Below are 14,713 nucleotides of genomic sequence, written 5' to 3'. Positions count from 1 at the left end.
TATCCGTCAGGTTAGTGTGTGCAATATTCGCGCCATCGGTTGAGCTATCCCAATCCTGCCACTTTACGGCTAAGGGGTGCGCAAAGTTGAGTTAATTGAGGGCAATTGAAAGATTAACAGGTACCATGAAGCACCCACGAGTTCAGATCGTTTTGGGTGACAAAATGTTTGTGTTGTCTCGTAAAAAAGTCGGAGGTTTGCTCTTCCAGTACTTCATCTCAGTTTTGCAGCGGCCGTTTTTGCCCTATACGCATTGCGCCTTCGACTTTCTGTATTGCAGGCTAAATTCATCTGCAGAATGTCTCTGCTCATAGGATCTTATGTTGTGTAAGGTCCACTCCCTTGGTAAATCAAGAATGACAGAGAGAAGCCAATTCATTGTCATCGGCAATGATGGCGTAATCTAAATAACTCTCAAGTTGTTTTATTGTAAAGTATTTAGCATATTGCCGGCATATCCATTAGGAGAGATATCAGATCAGCAGATCATCTTTGAGCCTCTCATAAATTGCTCTTGCTTCGCGAGTAGCCAATGATGACACGAGAGACAGAAATACACGAGAATAGGATAAGAATTTTCCTTGTTTCAATAGTTCAAATAAGAGCGGTGAGGCCTGGTAAGGAAAGCGGTGCCTAATACCATGTGCATGAAGTTATCCGGGTGAATTCTCACGATATCTGACGACGTATACTGTTTTTTCTTCTTCTACCAAGAGAATAAGCTGACGGTGAGGAAGAAAATGCATGGGGTAGAATTTGACTGACCTCGATAAAGCGTGGGGGTTCTAATCTTGATGAGAACTGATGGGAGAGGCTAGAAATTATGATATGTATAAGAGGAATGAAGATCACTACAACCAAGTGAGAAATTTGGAATCCGCACAACACTCTACTTTGTACTTCGAAGAAATTGTGCTTTAATTCTACGGCCACGCACAAGCTGAAAGACTTGCTTGGATCATTGAAAGTCTTCTGGCTTTGACACCATCGAAGAATAATCTATCTTCGCATACCATCCCGCCCTTACCACAGTTGAGCACCATCCGAACTTTGAATTGTCAATAATGTCGTACTCTAGCGAAGCCTATACCTGCTGCTTCAATGGCAATGTGTTGGAAACATGTCAGTATTGCCGTGGTTCCCAACGAGAGTAAGTAATCATTCTCAAATACCTCTATGTCAAGCTTTACTTCCACACCAACCTTTAATTTCAGTTTCATAGAATCTAATAAGATGTCTTAGACCACGTTGTGTTCCTTGCAACAGTACTGGAGTATCTCACCACCCTTGTCCATATCATTCCAGTTCTGCAAACTACTATTCCAATAATCTGCAAACTGTGCCGGCTCATAGAAATCAGCAAGTGAGACGCTCTTCTGGAAGGAGCAAGAACAGCCATAGTGGCAGAACCGTCGGATAACTGGGCTCTTGATGTGCTACGAGTCGGAGGCGGGGGACCAATTTCATCCTTGCTGGATTTTGGCGTTGATTTTTTCTGATGATTTTGGTATCAATTGAATGAGCAGTTCACCCGTTGGTTAGATCCGGATGTGGAGAATGGAGTATCTTGTCCTGAAATTTATCTTTGGTCAGGTTAGGACTGAGCAGAGATCTGGAACTATGAAGCAAGGGGTCCAGATTTCAGAGTTATAGCATGCAGTAAGACCCAGTCATACATGGCAATTCGAGGGTTATTCAGAACGGTATACACAGAAAGACAGACGGAAGCAGGCTCAAAATTGGGTCCTATTGAGACCGATTGTTGGGAAAAATGGAGTTGGTGGTTGCGGATTTTCTGCGGCTTCGGAACGATGGATATTCATGGCCAATCCGTCGGGATGCAACTAATCGGTCGAATGTACAAGGGCAGTTCTGTGACTCGGGTCATTTTGTGATTCGGAACACTGAACAACGGCATGATGGGAGTCGATGGTTCGAAACCCCTCTCAGTTGCGAATACCACACTTTAAGAAGCCAATCAAAAGAGCATTTCAACAGGTCATGCCATCGAAGGAGGGTGACAGTCCTTTTACTAGTGTCAAGGAGCCTTTTTCATATTCTTTCCTTATGATTGATAGCAAGATTCGGTGCTACCTTGAGATGAAGGCTTAAACGCACAAACTCTAGTTTTTGATCGAGCTTGGTCCGTCAACCTATACCAGTCTTCAAATCTTACACGTGGGATGTTGTTGTATATCTGTACTCTCCATTCGCAGTATTTATTTATATGAGGGGTCCCGATTTGATCGAGATGGTTGAAAGAAGCACAAGGAGCATGGATGGCGTACAAATGCGGAGGTTTGGCACGGGGACATCGCTTCTGGGTACCAACGGTGGGAAAGCGTAATGCGTTACTTTTGAAAGTATGGGAGGTGCCCTTAGGAGTTTTTGATGATTGCGGATAAATTGAACTGATTTTTCCATACTCTCCACATATTTTGAATGAATGAGCTTGATTAGGTGTTCGATTGAATTCGAAACGAGTTCCTGTTTTTCTTCTTCGAATGTACTCGCTTCCAGTGAGTATTAAATACGCCACAGGGGGGCACGACATACTTGGTGACAATAGCGCAAACACGTGTGAGTAAATGTCATACTGCGACCATGAGTTTAATTAACTCATTGCCGATAAGGTCCTTGACAAATAATTGCATTGGGATAGGGAATCCTCAAACCCTTCCTCATTTGACCACTGGCGTTTTCCACATTGAGTGAAGATCATTAAATAACACTCGCGCATGTTTGTGATGCTTATGAGCTCACCAAGAAAATGCGTACACAGCATATCCGAACCCAGTAATGGAAACTACCTTTTTTTTCATTGGTGCCAGCATTTCCACACCTTATTTTGGTGAAGCACTGTCGATATGCTATTTGTTCTCTTGATTCGTTTGTTTGGTCCCCAACTGAAAGCGATTGAGCACCTCAATTGGCAAGCTTGCTATAGAACCCCTATCTCAGAAAGTGACAGAAAGTACGGAATCTCGATATACAGCCAGAACGATTAAGTAGTGCGACATGCAAGTAGCGGCTGCAGATACATGCAACTTGTCAGTATAATGTTCCGATGTTATGGAACCGGCCATCTGACTGATAATGTTCCCAAGAAAATGTAATGGTTGATATGGGAGACGAAGGTCAAGCGAATCAGTTGATCCATTATCCCAGGAGGGTTAGATTTTCTCCTTTCCCGCTCTTTCGCGTGTACTATTTGAACGTCGGGATCGTGATATCGTATGTTGCTATCTTCTTGCCACCAAAATGGAACGAATTTCTCTGCATAGTTGTGACATGGTCATGGAGATATACTTTACATATGGCCGGTGTAATCAATTCATCTCATCGATATGAACAGCCGATGAATTCCGCAGCACGTCCATGTAAGTCGTGCTATGTGACAAGAATATGTGAGTGAGGGCGATCAGGTACATCGTAAGCCCCCATTTGTAATTCTCCGTAACTTCTGATGTCTAGATTCGTCAATCGAGATAGAAGTCACAACAACGGGCAGGTAGGTAAATCAAGAAGGGTATGGGCCACTGAGTATCAACGTGACACGGCACCACAGTCACGCGTTTTCCACTGATCCTGTTGCACCACATTGAAGAAAATCGTGATTGCAGGGTTCCGATGAAGACTATCATAGGATTGGTTGATGAAAGAATATGGTTCGATTCAAGGAAAGATATCTGCATGTGACTGCCAGCATACGTAAATGGTATGTATGAATGAGATTCTACTTGATAAAGAAATGCCTAATTTCAATAATGTCCTGATATTCGTCCTCCGTGGGCAAAAGAGTGATCTTCTGGGTTTGGGTTCGAGATTGTTGTAATGTGCAATAATGACTTGTTTGATTTCTTTCGCTCTTGAAGACAACCTACACTTCTGGTGGTCTTCAGCCATGAACCAATTTGCTCATACTCTCTCAGCATGTTCATATCATCTGGTTGATGAGGAGTAAGTATTGGGACAAGCCATTTCTGCCTCTACTCAGCCATCAACTTTGCTTACGTCAAGATTCAAGAGCTGTGTGTTTCTTTTTCTTTGCCGTTGGTGGCGAAGTATGCGTACATAGTAGAGGCACAAATAGATTAGCAACTCCATATGGCGACATTTGCGATCAAACTTTGTGCATCACAGGAAGGAACAAGAACATAGGGCTCTGTCGAGAGAAGGTATGTGATGAGTGGAATTGTTTCCATCATACATCTTGGACATTGAAATGCTGCATCACATGATGGATAGAATGCTGCTATGATTTCTCATCCTTCGGTATATTTTCTGCGAGTGTGGTGACTTGATGACGATAGTTTTCTTCAACCGTTCATCGCCGGTTTAAGTTTGATGAGGATGGAATAGAAGTCTTGTGTGATCGAAATTCAACGACATCACCCTGACTGGAGTTCGGCGTGGACGAAATAGGGATTTGGTGTATTTGACAATTCGCGATGAAAAATGAAGTTGAAGATATGCTCAAACCTGAATTACCACCACGCTAAGTATACCACTAAGTACCTAGGCACGCATTTCCTATTCTTTGCTTGGTGGGACTGATAAAAACAAAAACAAAAACTCACTCCATACTGATCCATTTCCTTGAGATTATCAAAAATTACACAGAGTATGGAATTGATCCATATTCACGAGCTCTAATAAATCCCGATAAAATTTGAGCTCAATACTAAGCTTCAAGAGAAGTATACAAGAGTGGGCGTTTGTCTTCACAGATGATTGACTTTGGAAACAGACAGAAAGATAGGATGAAAGATCAAACCATCGTTTCAAGACTTCAAACACGATGGCAATAATTATCCATTCATACGATGGACCAAGGACATCATGTACCAGAATCGGAATGTACCTACCTACCTGCCTACCTACCTACCTACCTACCTAGGCTTCGTCTTCTCTCAATATTCTCATTCAGATTTGTCAAGTGGCTCTTCAGACTGAGATGTTTCTAGCATGTAATTTGAGTGTGCGATTTTGTCATCCAACGAAGCGCCTCCTATTTTTGGTGAAAAGTCAAAATCGATCGTATTTGGCTGTTTCGCCGATTAGTTGGCCACAAAGTCAATTGATTCGAGTGGGCGCCGCGCCGCCCCGAACCGATGAAGCATTGAATGTATCCTCTAGGATGTCTTCAATTTTCACATTTGTTTATTGCGAGGTCATATGAGCTGCCAATGCTTGTAATGGGTAGCCTCGGTTTCATAACATTATGGACAAGGCGAATTTTTGCGATCAAAGTGGAATGAATGTACGCGTTTAAACTTTATCCTCGCTCTCGGTCTCCTATTCAACAATTTCAAGCCTCGGCATTCCGGATTTGAAGCCCGATTTCACGATGGAGTCATTTTTTCTCATAGATGCAAATCATGCAATGCCAGAAACGGTTGGCAGATGACTATTGATTAAGAAGCAAGAGTCTCGACCATCCGTTGCTCCATCTGACGTTTCAACTCCTGATCGCTGTCATTGTTGTCTAATGCACGTGTGTGGATCTAATGAAAATTTCTTTCATGGGCGTTAAGATTTTGCGGGGGAAAACAAGGGAAGAATAATGAAGCGGTGTTCTTCAGCCCTGTTGCTTCTACAATGTGTAAGGGGTGAGCTTGTGAAGTTGTGGGGAATGAATTAAAAAGTTTTCAGTGTGTTGACATCACTAGAAAATCTCTTTTCAGTTCTGACTCTAAAATTCTATGGAGCTTTGAGTTGGTAAAGGTTTATTTGGAAAGTATTCAAGGAAGAAAGAGAGAAAAGGGAAAAAAACTGAGCAAGAAAGAAAAAATGTCTTCAAATACGATGATCCTATTGGTTCATTTCTACTAAATGATGGCATTAAAATAACAGACATTGAGACATTGAGACATTAAGCCATCATTTCGCCATCTCGCTACCTCGCCATCACAACGGAATATTGCCCTTCCTTGTAGTAAGTTGTCAGCACACAACTTTAGGTTTTCATGGTACGGTACCTGAAAATCTAAAGCCGGGCGGAGAATTTTTGAATCGAATAGCTACCTAGGTACATAGGTATTAGGTACAGACAGGCAAATAAGCTAATTGGCGGTAAGACGAGGCTCTTTCGTACTTTAGGTTAGATGTGAGGTTACCCGAGTACAACTCACCTGCAGACTGCAGTTGATGAGTACATACATAGGTAAGTAAGCTTACATATATAGCAAAATTTAATGAGATCTGGAAAGATTATGGCGAGATATGGCGATGTATTATCTATAGTTGACAATAAATACAATTGAATCATTTCTTTTGAAATGATGTTTTCCATAGCATGAAGCACGTTTTCCATGGCTCAAATTGATACGTAGATACCTAGGTAGTAAAGTACATCCATACATAGACTTGATCAACAAATACAAAACGCATAAGAAACAAATCAACTCATCTCCTCCATACATGGTGCCACTTTCTTTGACACTCAGTCACACTCAAGGAAGTCTCTCACCGTACCACACACACCACATGGCTGGCCATTTAGTAACTTGTACCAAGCGTAACTTTTTCCTCCTCAACTCATCGACTTGGCAAGTTGGCATGCATGAGAGATCTGATGCGAAATTGCTGACGAAATTGAAACTATTCGTATAGTCACTCACGATGTTGCAAGATCGACTGGATATCCGAATTTCAATTACCCCCAGGTTTGCTCAGAGGCCAGGGACACGACCAGGAGGCCCAGGAACATACGAACCAGGATAGACAAGGAAGAAGCTAAAAATGATCATTTTTCGAGGATTTTCGAGGATTTTCCCCTTAAGCGAATGGAAATAGAAGGATCTAGCGTTCAGTGATTTCGTAATAGTAACCACCAAATCCATCACGAGTGCGAGAACTTTGGTAACTTTGGCAACTTGGCTCCAAATTGGTTGGTAGGAAGTTGGTGCGTGCGAGTAATTGTATGGAAAATGACTTCCCAAGGTTGATTGATCCATGTCATTTTGTTTACTTTACGGCAAAGCGGAGAGCGGTTACCTCTAACTGCAAAGTGTCAAACATCGTGAGAAATTTAGAATGCGAAATGCGTTGGAAAATGTGAAAGAAGAGATTCTTGGACACGGAAATCATGGAAGAAGAAAAAACTTTTTGTTTATTTTTAGCTAGATGACTCGTATGGTGGAAACGAGTCACCTGCACTCTATATTCTATATACAAAGTGAGGCGTAATAATAAAAGGATTAAAGAGAAAAGGATATAAGAAAACGTTGGCCCACATTCCTCTGTTTCTACCTACTACCTACTCAAATACATCAGATCAATATCAAACTACTACTATTACCACTACGTACTCATACAATTAAAAAGCTACTATAGTTTCATCATCGATTCACTCTATAACCTAAACGTTTACTACCAAACAATACTCAACCATAAAATACTTCACCACATCCACATCAATTTCACTACCTGATCAACCAATCTTCAAAAAGTACTCATAGCCTTTGAATACTTTCAACACCCTTCAATCAACTACCAATTCCACATCTACATCCTCAACAACCAACCAACCACAACCATGACAGCCCGATACCAAGTCACCGAACCACACCCTCACGTTGCCACATCCTCCTTCATCCACTCCGGCCGCGGCGGCGCAGGAAACACCTTCAAAGCCCCCAAAACCAGCAACGGTAGCAACGCCCGGGGTCCCGCCTCCCTCTTCACCCTCGGTCTCCCTCAAACCTCATCTAAATTCAGCAGCGGCCGCGGCGGCGCCGGCAACATTCTGCCCACGTCCAAGAAAGCCCCATTTTCCTTCGACGAAGAACTCGAACGTCAAAGCACCCGCGAAAAGAAGATGAGCGAGGGAGGCATGTGGCACGTTGGACGCGGCGGCGCGGGAAACTATACGAGTGCACGACCGGCCAGCGAACGCAAGAGCTCGACGAGCTCCGAGGATAGCAATGGGAGTATTCGAAGCGCGAGGAGTGGAGGGTTTCTCGAAAGATGGACTTCGAGGAATTCGACCAGATCGGCGTAGGTGTTGAGAGATGATGTTCTTTTTCTCCTTGTGAGAAAGAAGTCTCGAGACATTGTGCAAATTGCATTACGATACCTATGAGTTTTTCTTTGCGGCTCTGTGTGGCATTGCTTTGCTTTGCTCTACCTATCTGGACAGGCAGGCAGGCAGGCAATCCGCATTTCAACACATGAAAGCATTATGATGGCGTTTTCAACATTACATTACTACTTCACTCCTCCTAATACACACCTAAACAACTCACCTCATCTCATCTCATCATCTTCGCACTCAACACAAACGGCGCAACAATGGGGAAGGGAAAACAAACAAATCAACAAGCCAAAAATGGCAAATGGGCAGGAAAGGGAAGGAAAGGAACGGGCGGGGGGCATAAAAAAAGTTATCTGATTTTTATTTTACATATTTATTTTCTATTTTTCTTTGGTTCAATGAGCGATTGACGCTGTATGTATGTATGTATGTATGTAAGTATGTTGTCACCCAAAGTACCTACCTAAGTACCTAGTAACTTTATGATACCCCGGATTTTTCTATGTTTGGGAGACAGGGGAAGGAAGGATGAATGGAAGGATGTACGCAGGGGAACTAGTTACCTAGTAGTCAGTTGGTTCATGAGGATAATTCTTCGTTATAAAGATGTTATTACATACAATGAATACGATACAATACGATTAATATAATCCAGTCAAACGGATTTCAATATCTTTTTGGTGATGATCATTTAAAATTGCACATGTCGACTCTTGAGCGAATCTTTGAATACATTGTGCTGTAAAGCTATCAAGGTTACTCAACTCCCGCCAATACCGATACCCCGCTTGGCACAGCACATTGCAAAATCATCATCATCATCATCATCATCAAAACACGTGTGGTGCATGACTAAACACTAAACCAAGACCAGACACACGTACATCCTCATCAACATATACCTAGTAGGTATGATCAATAATTACAAAGTATACAGCTTCCCCGCTCCCAGATCTTGGGTCTCATAATGACTCTCATTGCCATTACCAACTCCTTTTCCTCTCCTGTACGGAGTGCGAACTTTTCTCTTTCTAGACTTTCTGGAAGGAAATAGGAATCGAAATGAATAATTCCCTCATCTCATGGAGAATACTGTGGATATGTGGAGTGCAGTGCAGTGCAGTGCAGTGGAGTAAGTGAGACATATATGTACTAAATATCCCAAAGGAGATTTTGATTGTGTAAGAGGATTGATGTGGGAGCTCCTGATTCATATACGTGTGTGTATGGATGTGTATGGATGGGGGTATGGAGTACATTATATTCCATCGCATCGCATCATATCGCACATTTTCTATGTTTGTATCTGTACCTGTATCCGTACCTGGATTATACCTCATCTCCATTTCTGTTCAGTTATAGACGCATATGCGCATATATTCGTACATGCATATATTATGATTTCCCCGCATTTTGGGTAAAAAGGGAGGAGAGGAGAGAGGGGAGAGAAAAATAATAAGATAAGATTGAAATTATTTCTTGATGTTTTCTAAGGGGATGGATGAATGGGTGAGCGGTGGTGAGAATTGAAAAGGGGGGTTGAGAAAGGGGGGTTTAGAGGGGGGTTATGACAGAAGGAAGCATGTGTTAGGTGTATGTTTTACTTGGAGTAAAGGGAAATTTGAGATGTGAATGGTTAATGATGAGGCGATGTGAGTATGGTGAGGTGAGGTGAAGTGTAAGTTTCAGATGTATATAATTTTTTATGGACGGTACATGCAGAAGAAGTACGTTTCCATCTCATACAAATCAACAATCCAATGATTTAGTTGTCGAAAATGTGAAAACTAGGTAATTTAGGTTGATGATGCATCGGTGTATGAATCTATCTCAACTCATCGCATTGTACGGTAGGTATCATATCGTATCGTATCGTATTGTAAACATCGCATTGTGTTGTATTGTACTATATATAATATCATAGTCAACTATTCATCTATTTAATTTTTGATAACTTATATGATTCCTCGTATAAATATGATAATCCTCCGTATAATAGTCCTATAGCATGAAATATCTACTCAAACAATACTCTATCCTTCCCTCCTCCCGTCAACCAAAAAATAAACCCGTACGTAACCGCTCCTCTTATTTTCCCATTTTGACTTTTTAAATTTCCTTGCTTGCTTGCTCGCTCGCTTGCTTACCTACAGTGTACGAAGTAAAACAAACTAATGCCAAGAAACCCTCGCTCGCTCCCTCCCTCCCCCGGACCCCGCATTGTCCGGCGTGCCGGCGCGTGGAGATTGTAAGTTGTGCTAATGATTAGCTAGTAATTAGCTTTGTACGTGGTGTTTTGATGGTGAGTTTGTGGTTTGGGTTCGGGCTTGGGGGGGAGAGGGAGAGGGGTTGGGGAGCGAAAGAGGAAGTTGGGGATTTGTGATTTCAATCGTATTTAGGTAGAATGAATGTTGGAGATGGGAGATTGGAAATCTAGAGATGGATGTTGTGTATACCTATTTGTTGTTTTTGCTGAATAAACGCAACTGGCTAGGTACTTGAAGTTAGGGTTTTGCGGGAGTGGTTTTTAAAGTGTTGAGAATTCTGGAATCCTGGGGGTTGGAGAATCTGAGATCTGAGGGTTAGTAGGTATTAGATGAGTACCTACCTCGAGTCTGTTTACCTAAGTATCTGGTTCTATAGAGATGAAGATGAAACGAAGATCAGAATCTGGGGAATATCAGATGACTCTTTTGTGACTTGTTAGTCGTGTGGATGGTGTTTGTGACGTACTCTTGGGTTTGGATTTTGTGAGGTACGAGTCATGATTATAATGCTACATTTGTTGAATGGTTTTGGTGGGTTGGAAAAATGGTAGGGGATGTTTTGTTTTAATATTGTGTACTTGTGTGTTTTGGCTGCTCGCCGGGGGAGGTAAGTGTACTCTTATATCCCGTGCATGTGTTCTTTTGTTTTGATGTGAAAGAGACTGATATTGTGCAGGTTGATGAAGGAATGCTCTTATTAGAGTCTTTTCTATGGAAGTCTATATGTAGAATCTTAATGTTGTATTGTAAGATTTCATAAGACAAGTGAGATGTATCGAGTCGGCAGTTTAATAGATAGACAGATATATTTATGTGCGTTTATTCGGGACTCTCTCGTTGCTTTACAAGAATGGTTTCGTGCGTATATTCAGTATTATCTCGCTGTCTTACACGAAGGACTGTTGCAATTTGCGTTTCCTCCTAATTGCGCTTGATTTCATCACAATCTTAGAACTGCTTCTTGTTATGAACTTCAGGGGGGCACGTTCAAATTTATTCTATATTCCCCGAAAACCCAGTCATGTTCATGGTTGTATGGTACACATAGAATATCACTAGATAGTCTACACTTCCGCTTGCTCCCACAAATATCACTCTTCATTCTCTCCTCCAGACTGTTGTGCAACACTTCCTGTGTGTGATTTGGCACTCGAAAGAACACGATTTATGCTCCGTGTCCACGAAAGCTGGCAACATGTCATCGAATATTTTCCAATGAGGTCGTGGCGTTGGTATGAATGGTGCTTGTGGGCTTCGAATACTGCTGGTTCCTCTCTTCGTATGATGGTAAGTCTTTTCATTCAAGAAATGATGAGATCTGTGTAGTCTTTGTAAATTGTTTGTGAGACATTACCCTTTTTTAGGGGCGGCAGCATCGCGATATGCAGATAATATTGCGCGCGTATTTGTACTAGGTTTGCGCAAAGTATTGATTGATTTTCGACGTTGATTTTGACGTTGACGTTGGCCGGTTTAATGAAGGTTTCGAGATCAGTTAGATGTAGCTATGCCTAAGCCAATATCCCACGGTCAGTTTTGTTGATATTGGTCAGACTAGCGTGTTATTATTGTACATATTCATGTGCATCTGGGACCCTTACTTAATAGTTGATAATTAGATGAGTTATTTGTGGTTAATAGCTTTGTATGCGAAGGGCTTTGCATTGCACGTGAAACTGCTGGAGTCTGGGCAGGGCAAGCGAACTCTCTGCAAAGGCGTGCACGATAGATGAGTTTCATACCGGCGAGGATATTCTTACGCTTGGTTCCATACAGTCAGTTGAGTTATCTCTCCTTTTATAAGCCTATATGTGTTGGCCCAGGGCCGGGCATCGCTGCACATACAACAATGACTGCCACAGCGGAGAAGATGAGATATCGGACTAATATATATAGCGTGTCTCCCTTGTAGTTGGGATTGGTTTGGTAGTATTGGTGAAGCTTGTTCTGATGTTGTGCGAGTGGGGGCCGGAAATTCTTGAAAGCCGATGCTACTTTTGAAAGGCGGAGTAGTAAATGCGAGTCTCGTGGGAACTGGTCTAATCACCAATATGTAAGATTCTGTAGGGCTATGAAAGTTGATTGATTTAGGAGAGTAATGGATGCGCCATCACTATAAAGGAGTTGGGTTGCAAGTGGATGTGTATATAGAGATATCACTCGTGAGATGCAAGTTGGACCAGTCGCTCTGTGAGTTGCTGTCTCTATTTTCTTTTCTAAAAAATGATCTGCAGAATCGTATTTTATTAGCTTACCATTTTCTGAGAACCTGTTGAAGAACCGACCATACTTTGCAGTTTGATACTTCTCTGCATATTCGATTAAAGGAAAATAGCTCGTTCATTGAAAAGTCTCGAATCATTGCATCTGCTTATACCAAAGTTTTAACAACTTGCACATAAAATAATTGACACAGGCCTCTGGTTTTCCGAGCTTGTGCTGGGGCTAGGTGAAGAAGCTGACTCCGATTGACTCCTGGAGCTTTTTGGTGGCTCGCTTTAGTATCTGCTTGCTAAAATCTTGGAAGTGACGAATGTTGCTATCGCCGTGCCGTGGTATGGCAATCAAGTTGTTTGGAATGATTGAGCCGTGGGTATATACGTTTATATTGCAAGGCATGCAGTATCAGGTACAAAGTAACCTAATTTTATAAGCCAAAGCCACTTTAGATTGTAGCATATGTTAATAGATTCACTTCCGAAGGGTTTTCAGCCAAGGACCAGGGTGCTGAGGATAAAAGTATTGAGAATTACCATATGAAGACAAGATGACGCAATAGATATACAGATACATTGGCCTAATAATAAAATTACATATTCTACGGAGTTCATCATTTCGTAACAACTTCAACATTGTTTGTTGTGTTCTGTCAATGAGTCAAGGTTTGTGAGTAGAAAAACATACTTTACCCCGTATTTCGCTCGGTTATAGCCGAGAATTGAGCAAAGCAATTGAACTAATCTCACAATACCAAAGTTCAACTATTCACAAACAAAAATGCATGAAACAAACTACTTACAAAGAAATCTATTGAATGAGTTGTCATTTGTTGTGAGGTGTCAGTTTACTCGAGTTGTTTGATCCTGCTTTGATTTTTTGAGATAGTAATTCATAAATTATAAAAAAATCAACAAACCTAGGTCTGGAAGGACACTTCCAATTTTTTCAACCTGATTGAGCTAAATGGCTCATCCTATCAGATTAACAACGCAAATTGGGATCTAATTGATTAGTAAAGCTTGCCGACCACTGAATACCCATGTCAAGCACTGAATTCCCAGGCATGCAACAATTAAGAGGTACTTATTATTTCTGCTAGACTTGGACACGGGATCTTGATGTGGGAAGTAATGTGGAGAACCTCTTGTATCTATTCTGGTAACTAGGCAGGTGATTAAACTAAGAGAATATGCCTTTGTGTTGCTCGTCTGAAACTCTGGTGGCGTTCTTAAATGAGCTAGTCAAAGGTACTTTCCGTCATGACCCGACTTGATCTGTATTCAATATACTAGCGCGAAATCTCTCGAAAGTAGATGAATTTTACTGGCTACCTAGCACATTTGAAAGCCCCACAATTCTTACAGATATGCAACAGAAGAGCTTGAGGTAATGATTAGCTCCCCGGGTACCTGTGTCATGTGCTAGACAGCCCTTACGTGAATCTGAAGAGCCAATAAAAGCTTCAGAAAGGTTATCGCAGCCTCATAGGGCTTTAAGAATAAGAGATGGGACAGAAGTTCAGATATCCAAGGCGGTTAGCGCAGTTATTTTGACCGCTTGGATAGGATTGGTTGAACTTCTTGGTAGATAGACGTTAGATTCTTGAAAATTGCCAAAACAACCACAAATATTTTGAATCAGTTCAAAATCCTCGAAATTGACAAATCAAAGTCAACCTCCACTAGCTCATCGCAATGGGCCAATTCTTTGCCAAAATGGTATTGGTGCTTCTCGGTGTCGGTTGTGCTCTTGTATGTGTATATTATTGAATGCTTTTAGGACAATTTCAAGGGCTTTTCGCAAATTTGCAGCAATTAGATTTGAATTTATACTAACGATTGGTCGCTTATTTTCTCCTATACTACGTCTGCCAGAAATGGGAAGAGCGTCGCAACGATCGACTTGCCAACGAGGCCTACAACTATGAGATTGGAAGATTGGAAAGCGGCAGTGCTAGTTTGGGTGGTGGTGACGGCCACAGAGAAGGAGGAAGTGCTGCCGGAGAAAAAAATGAAAGCGCTACTGCTGCCGGAGCTGGTGGATTTCTGGGGGGAGAAAATAGTGGTGATGTTGGTTTGACTCGCACTCTACCTTTGGAGGACTGAAGACTACTGTTGGAGGGGTATTGGTGGAGCTCTAGAGGGAGAGTGCAGTGGGGATATTGGTATGGCTCGCACCCTGCCTTCGG

General features: G+C 41.9%; 3 protein-coding genes across 3 annotated transcripts; all 3 read left to right on the top strand.

Moving 5' to 3' along the window:
- The first annotated feature begins 806 nt into the window (after nucleotides 1–806).
- Nucleotides 807–2,017, top strand: EAF01_005942 (uncharacterized protein). Its single transcript, XM_038914196.1, has 2 exons — nucleotides 807–1,150; nucleotides 1,243–2,017. Exons 1-2 carry the CDS (start codon nucleotides 1,065–1,067, stop codon nucleotides 1,418–1,420), a joined length of 264 nt encoding a protein of 87 aa, XP_038770645.1. The 5' UTR covers nucleotides 807–1,064; the 3' UTR covers nucleotides 1,421–2,017.
- Nucleotides 2,018–7,540: 5,523 nt separating this feature from the next.
- Nucleotides 7,541–8,005, top strand: EAF01_005941 (uncharacterized protein; the record flags this gene model as incomplete). Its single annotated transcript, XM_038914195.1, has 1 exon — nucleotides 7,541–8,005. The coding sequence occupies one exon, from the start codon at nucleotides 7,541–7,543 to the stop codon at nucleotides 8,003–8,005; it is 465 nt and encodes a 154-aa protein (XP_038770644.1).
- A 6,214-nt stretch (nucleotides 8,006–14,219) lies between these two features.
- On the top strand, nucleotides 14,220–14,630 carry EAF01_005940 (uncharacterized protein; the record flags this gene model as incomplete). Its single annotated transcript, XM_038914194.1, has 2 exons — nucleotides 14,220–14,276; nucleotides 14,400–14,630. The coding sequence occupies 2 exons, from the start codon at nucleotides 14,220–14,222 to the stop codon at nucleotides 14,628–14,630; spliced, it is 288 nt and encodes a 95-aa protein (XP_038770643.1).
- Nucleotides 14,631–14,713: the final 83 nt, after the last annotated feature.

This window comes from Botrytis porri (genome assembly GCF_014898465.1).
Source record: "Botrytis porri strain MUCL 3234 chromosome Unknown BPOR_007, whole genome shotgun sequence".
Taxonomy (NCBI): domain Eukaryota; kingdom Fungi; phylum Ascomycota; class Leotiomycetes; order Helotiales; family Sclerotiniaceae; genus Botrytis; species Botrytis porri.
Note: the sequence above shows the minus strand (reverse complement) of the source record. Positions and strands in the feature narration are given on the sequence as shown.

Excerpts from the sequence above, each read along its gene's own strand:
- EAF01_005942 (XM_038914196.1), top strand. The coding sequence starts at position 1,065 with ATGTCGTACTCTAGCGAAGCCTATACCTGCTGCTTCAATGGCAATGTG. Across the intron at positions 1,151-1,242 it reads TGCCGTGGTTCCCAACGAGA|ACCACGTTGTGTTCCTTGCA; the intron begins GTAAGTAATCAT and ends AAGATGTCTTAG.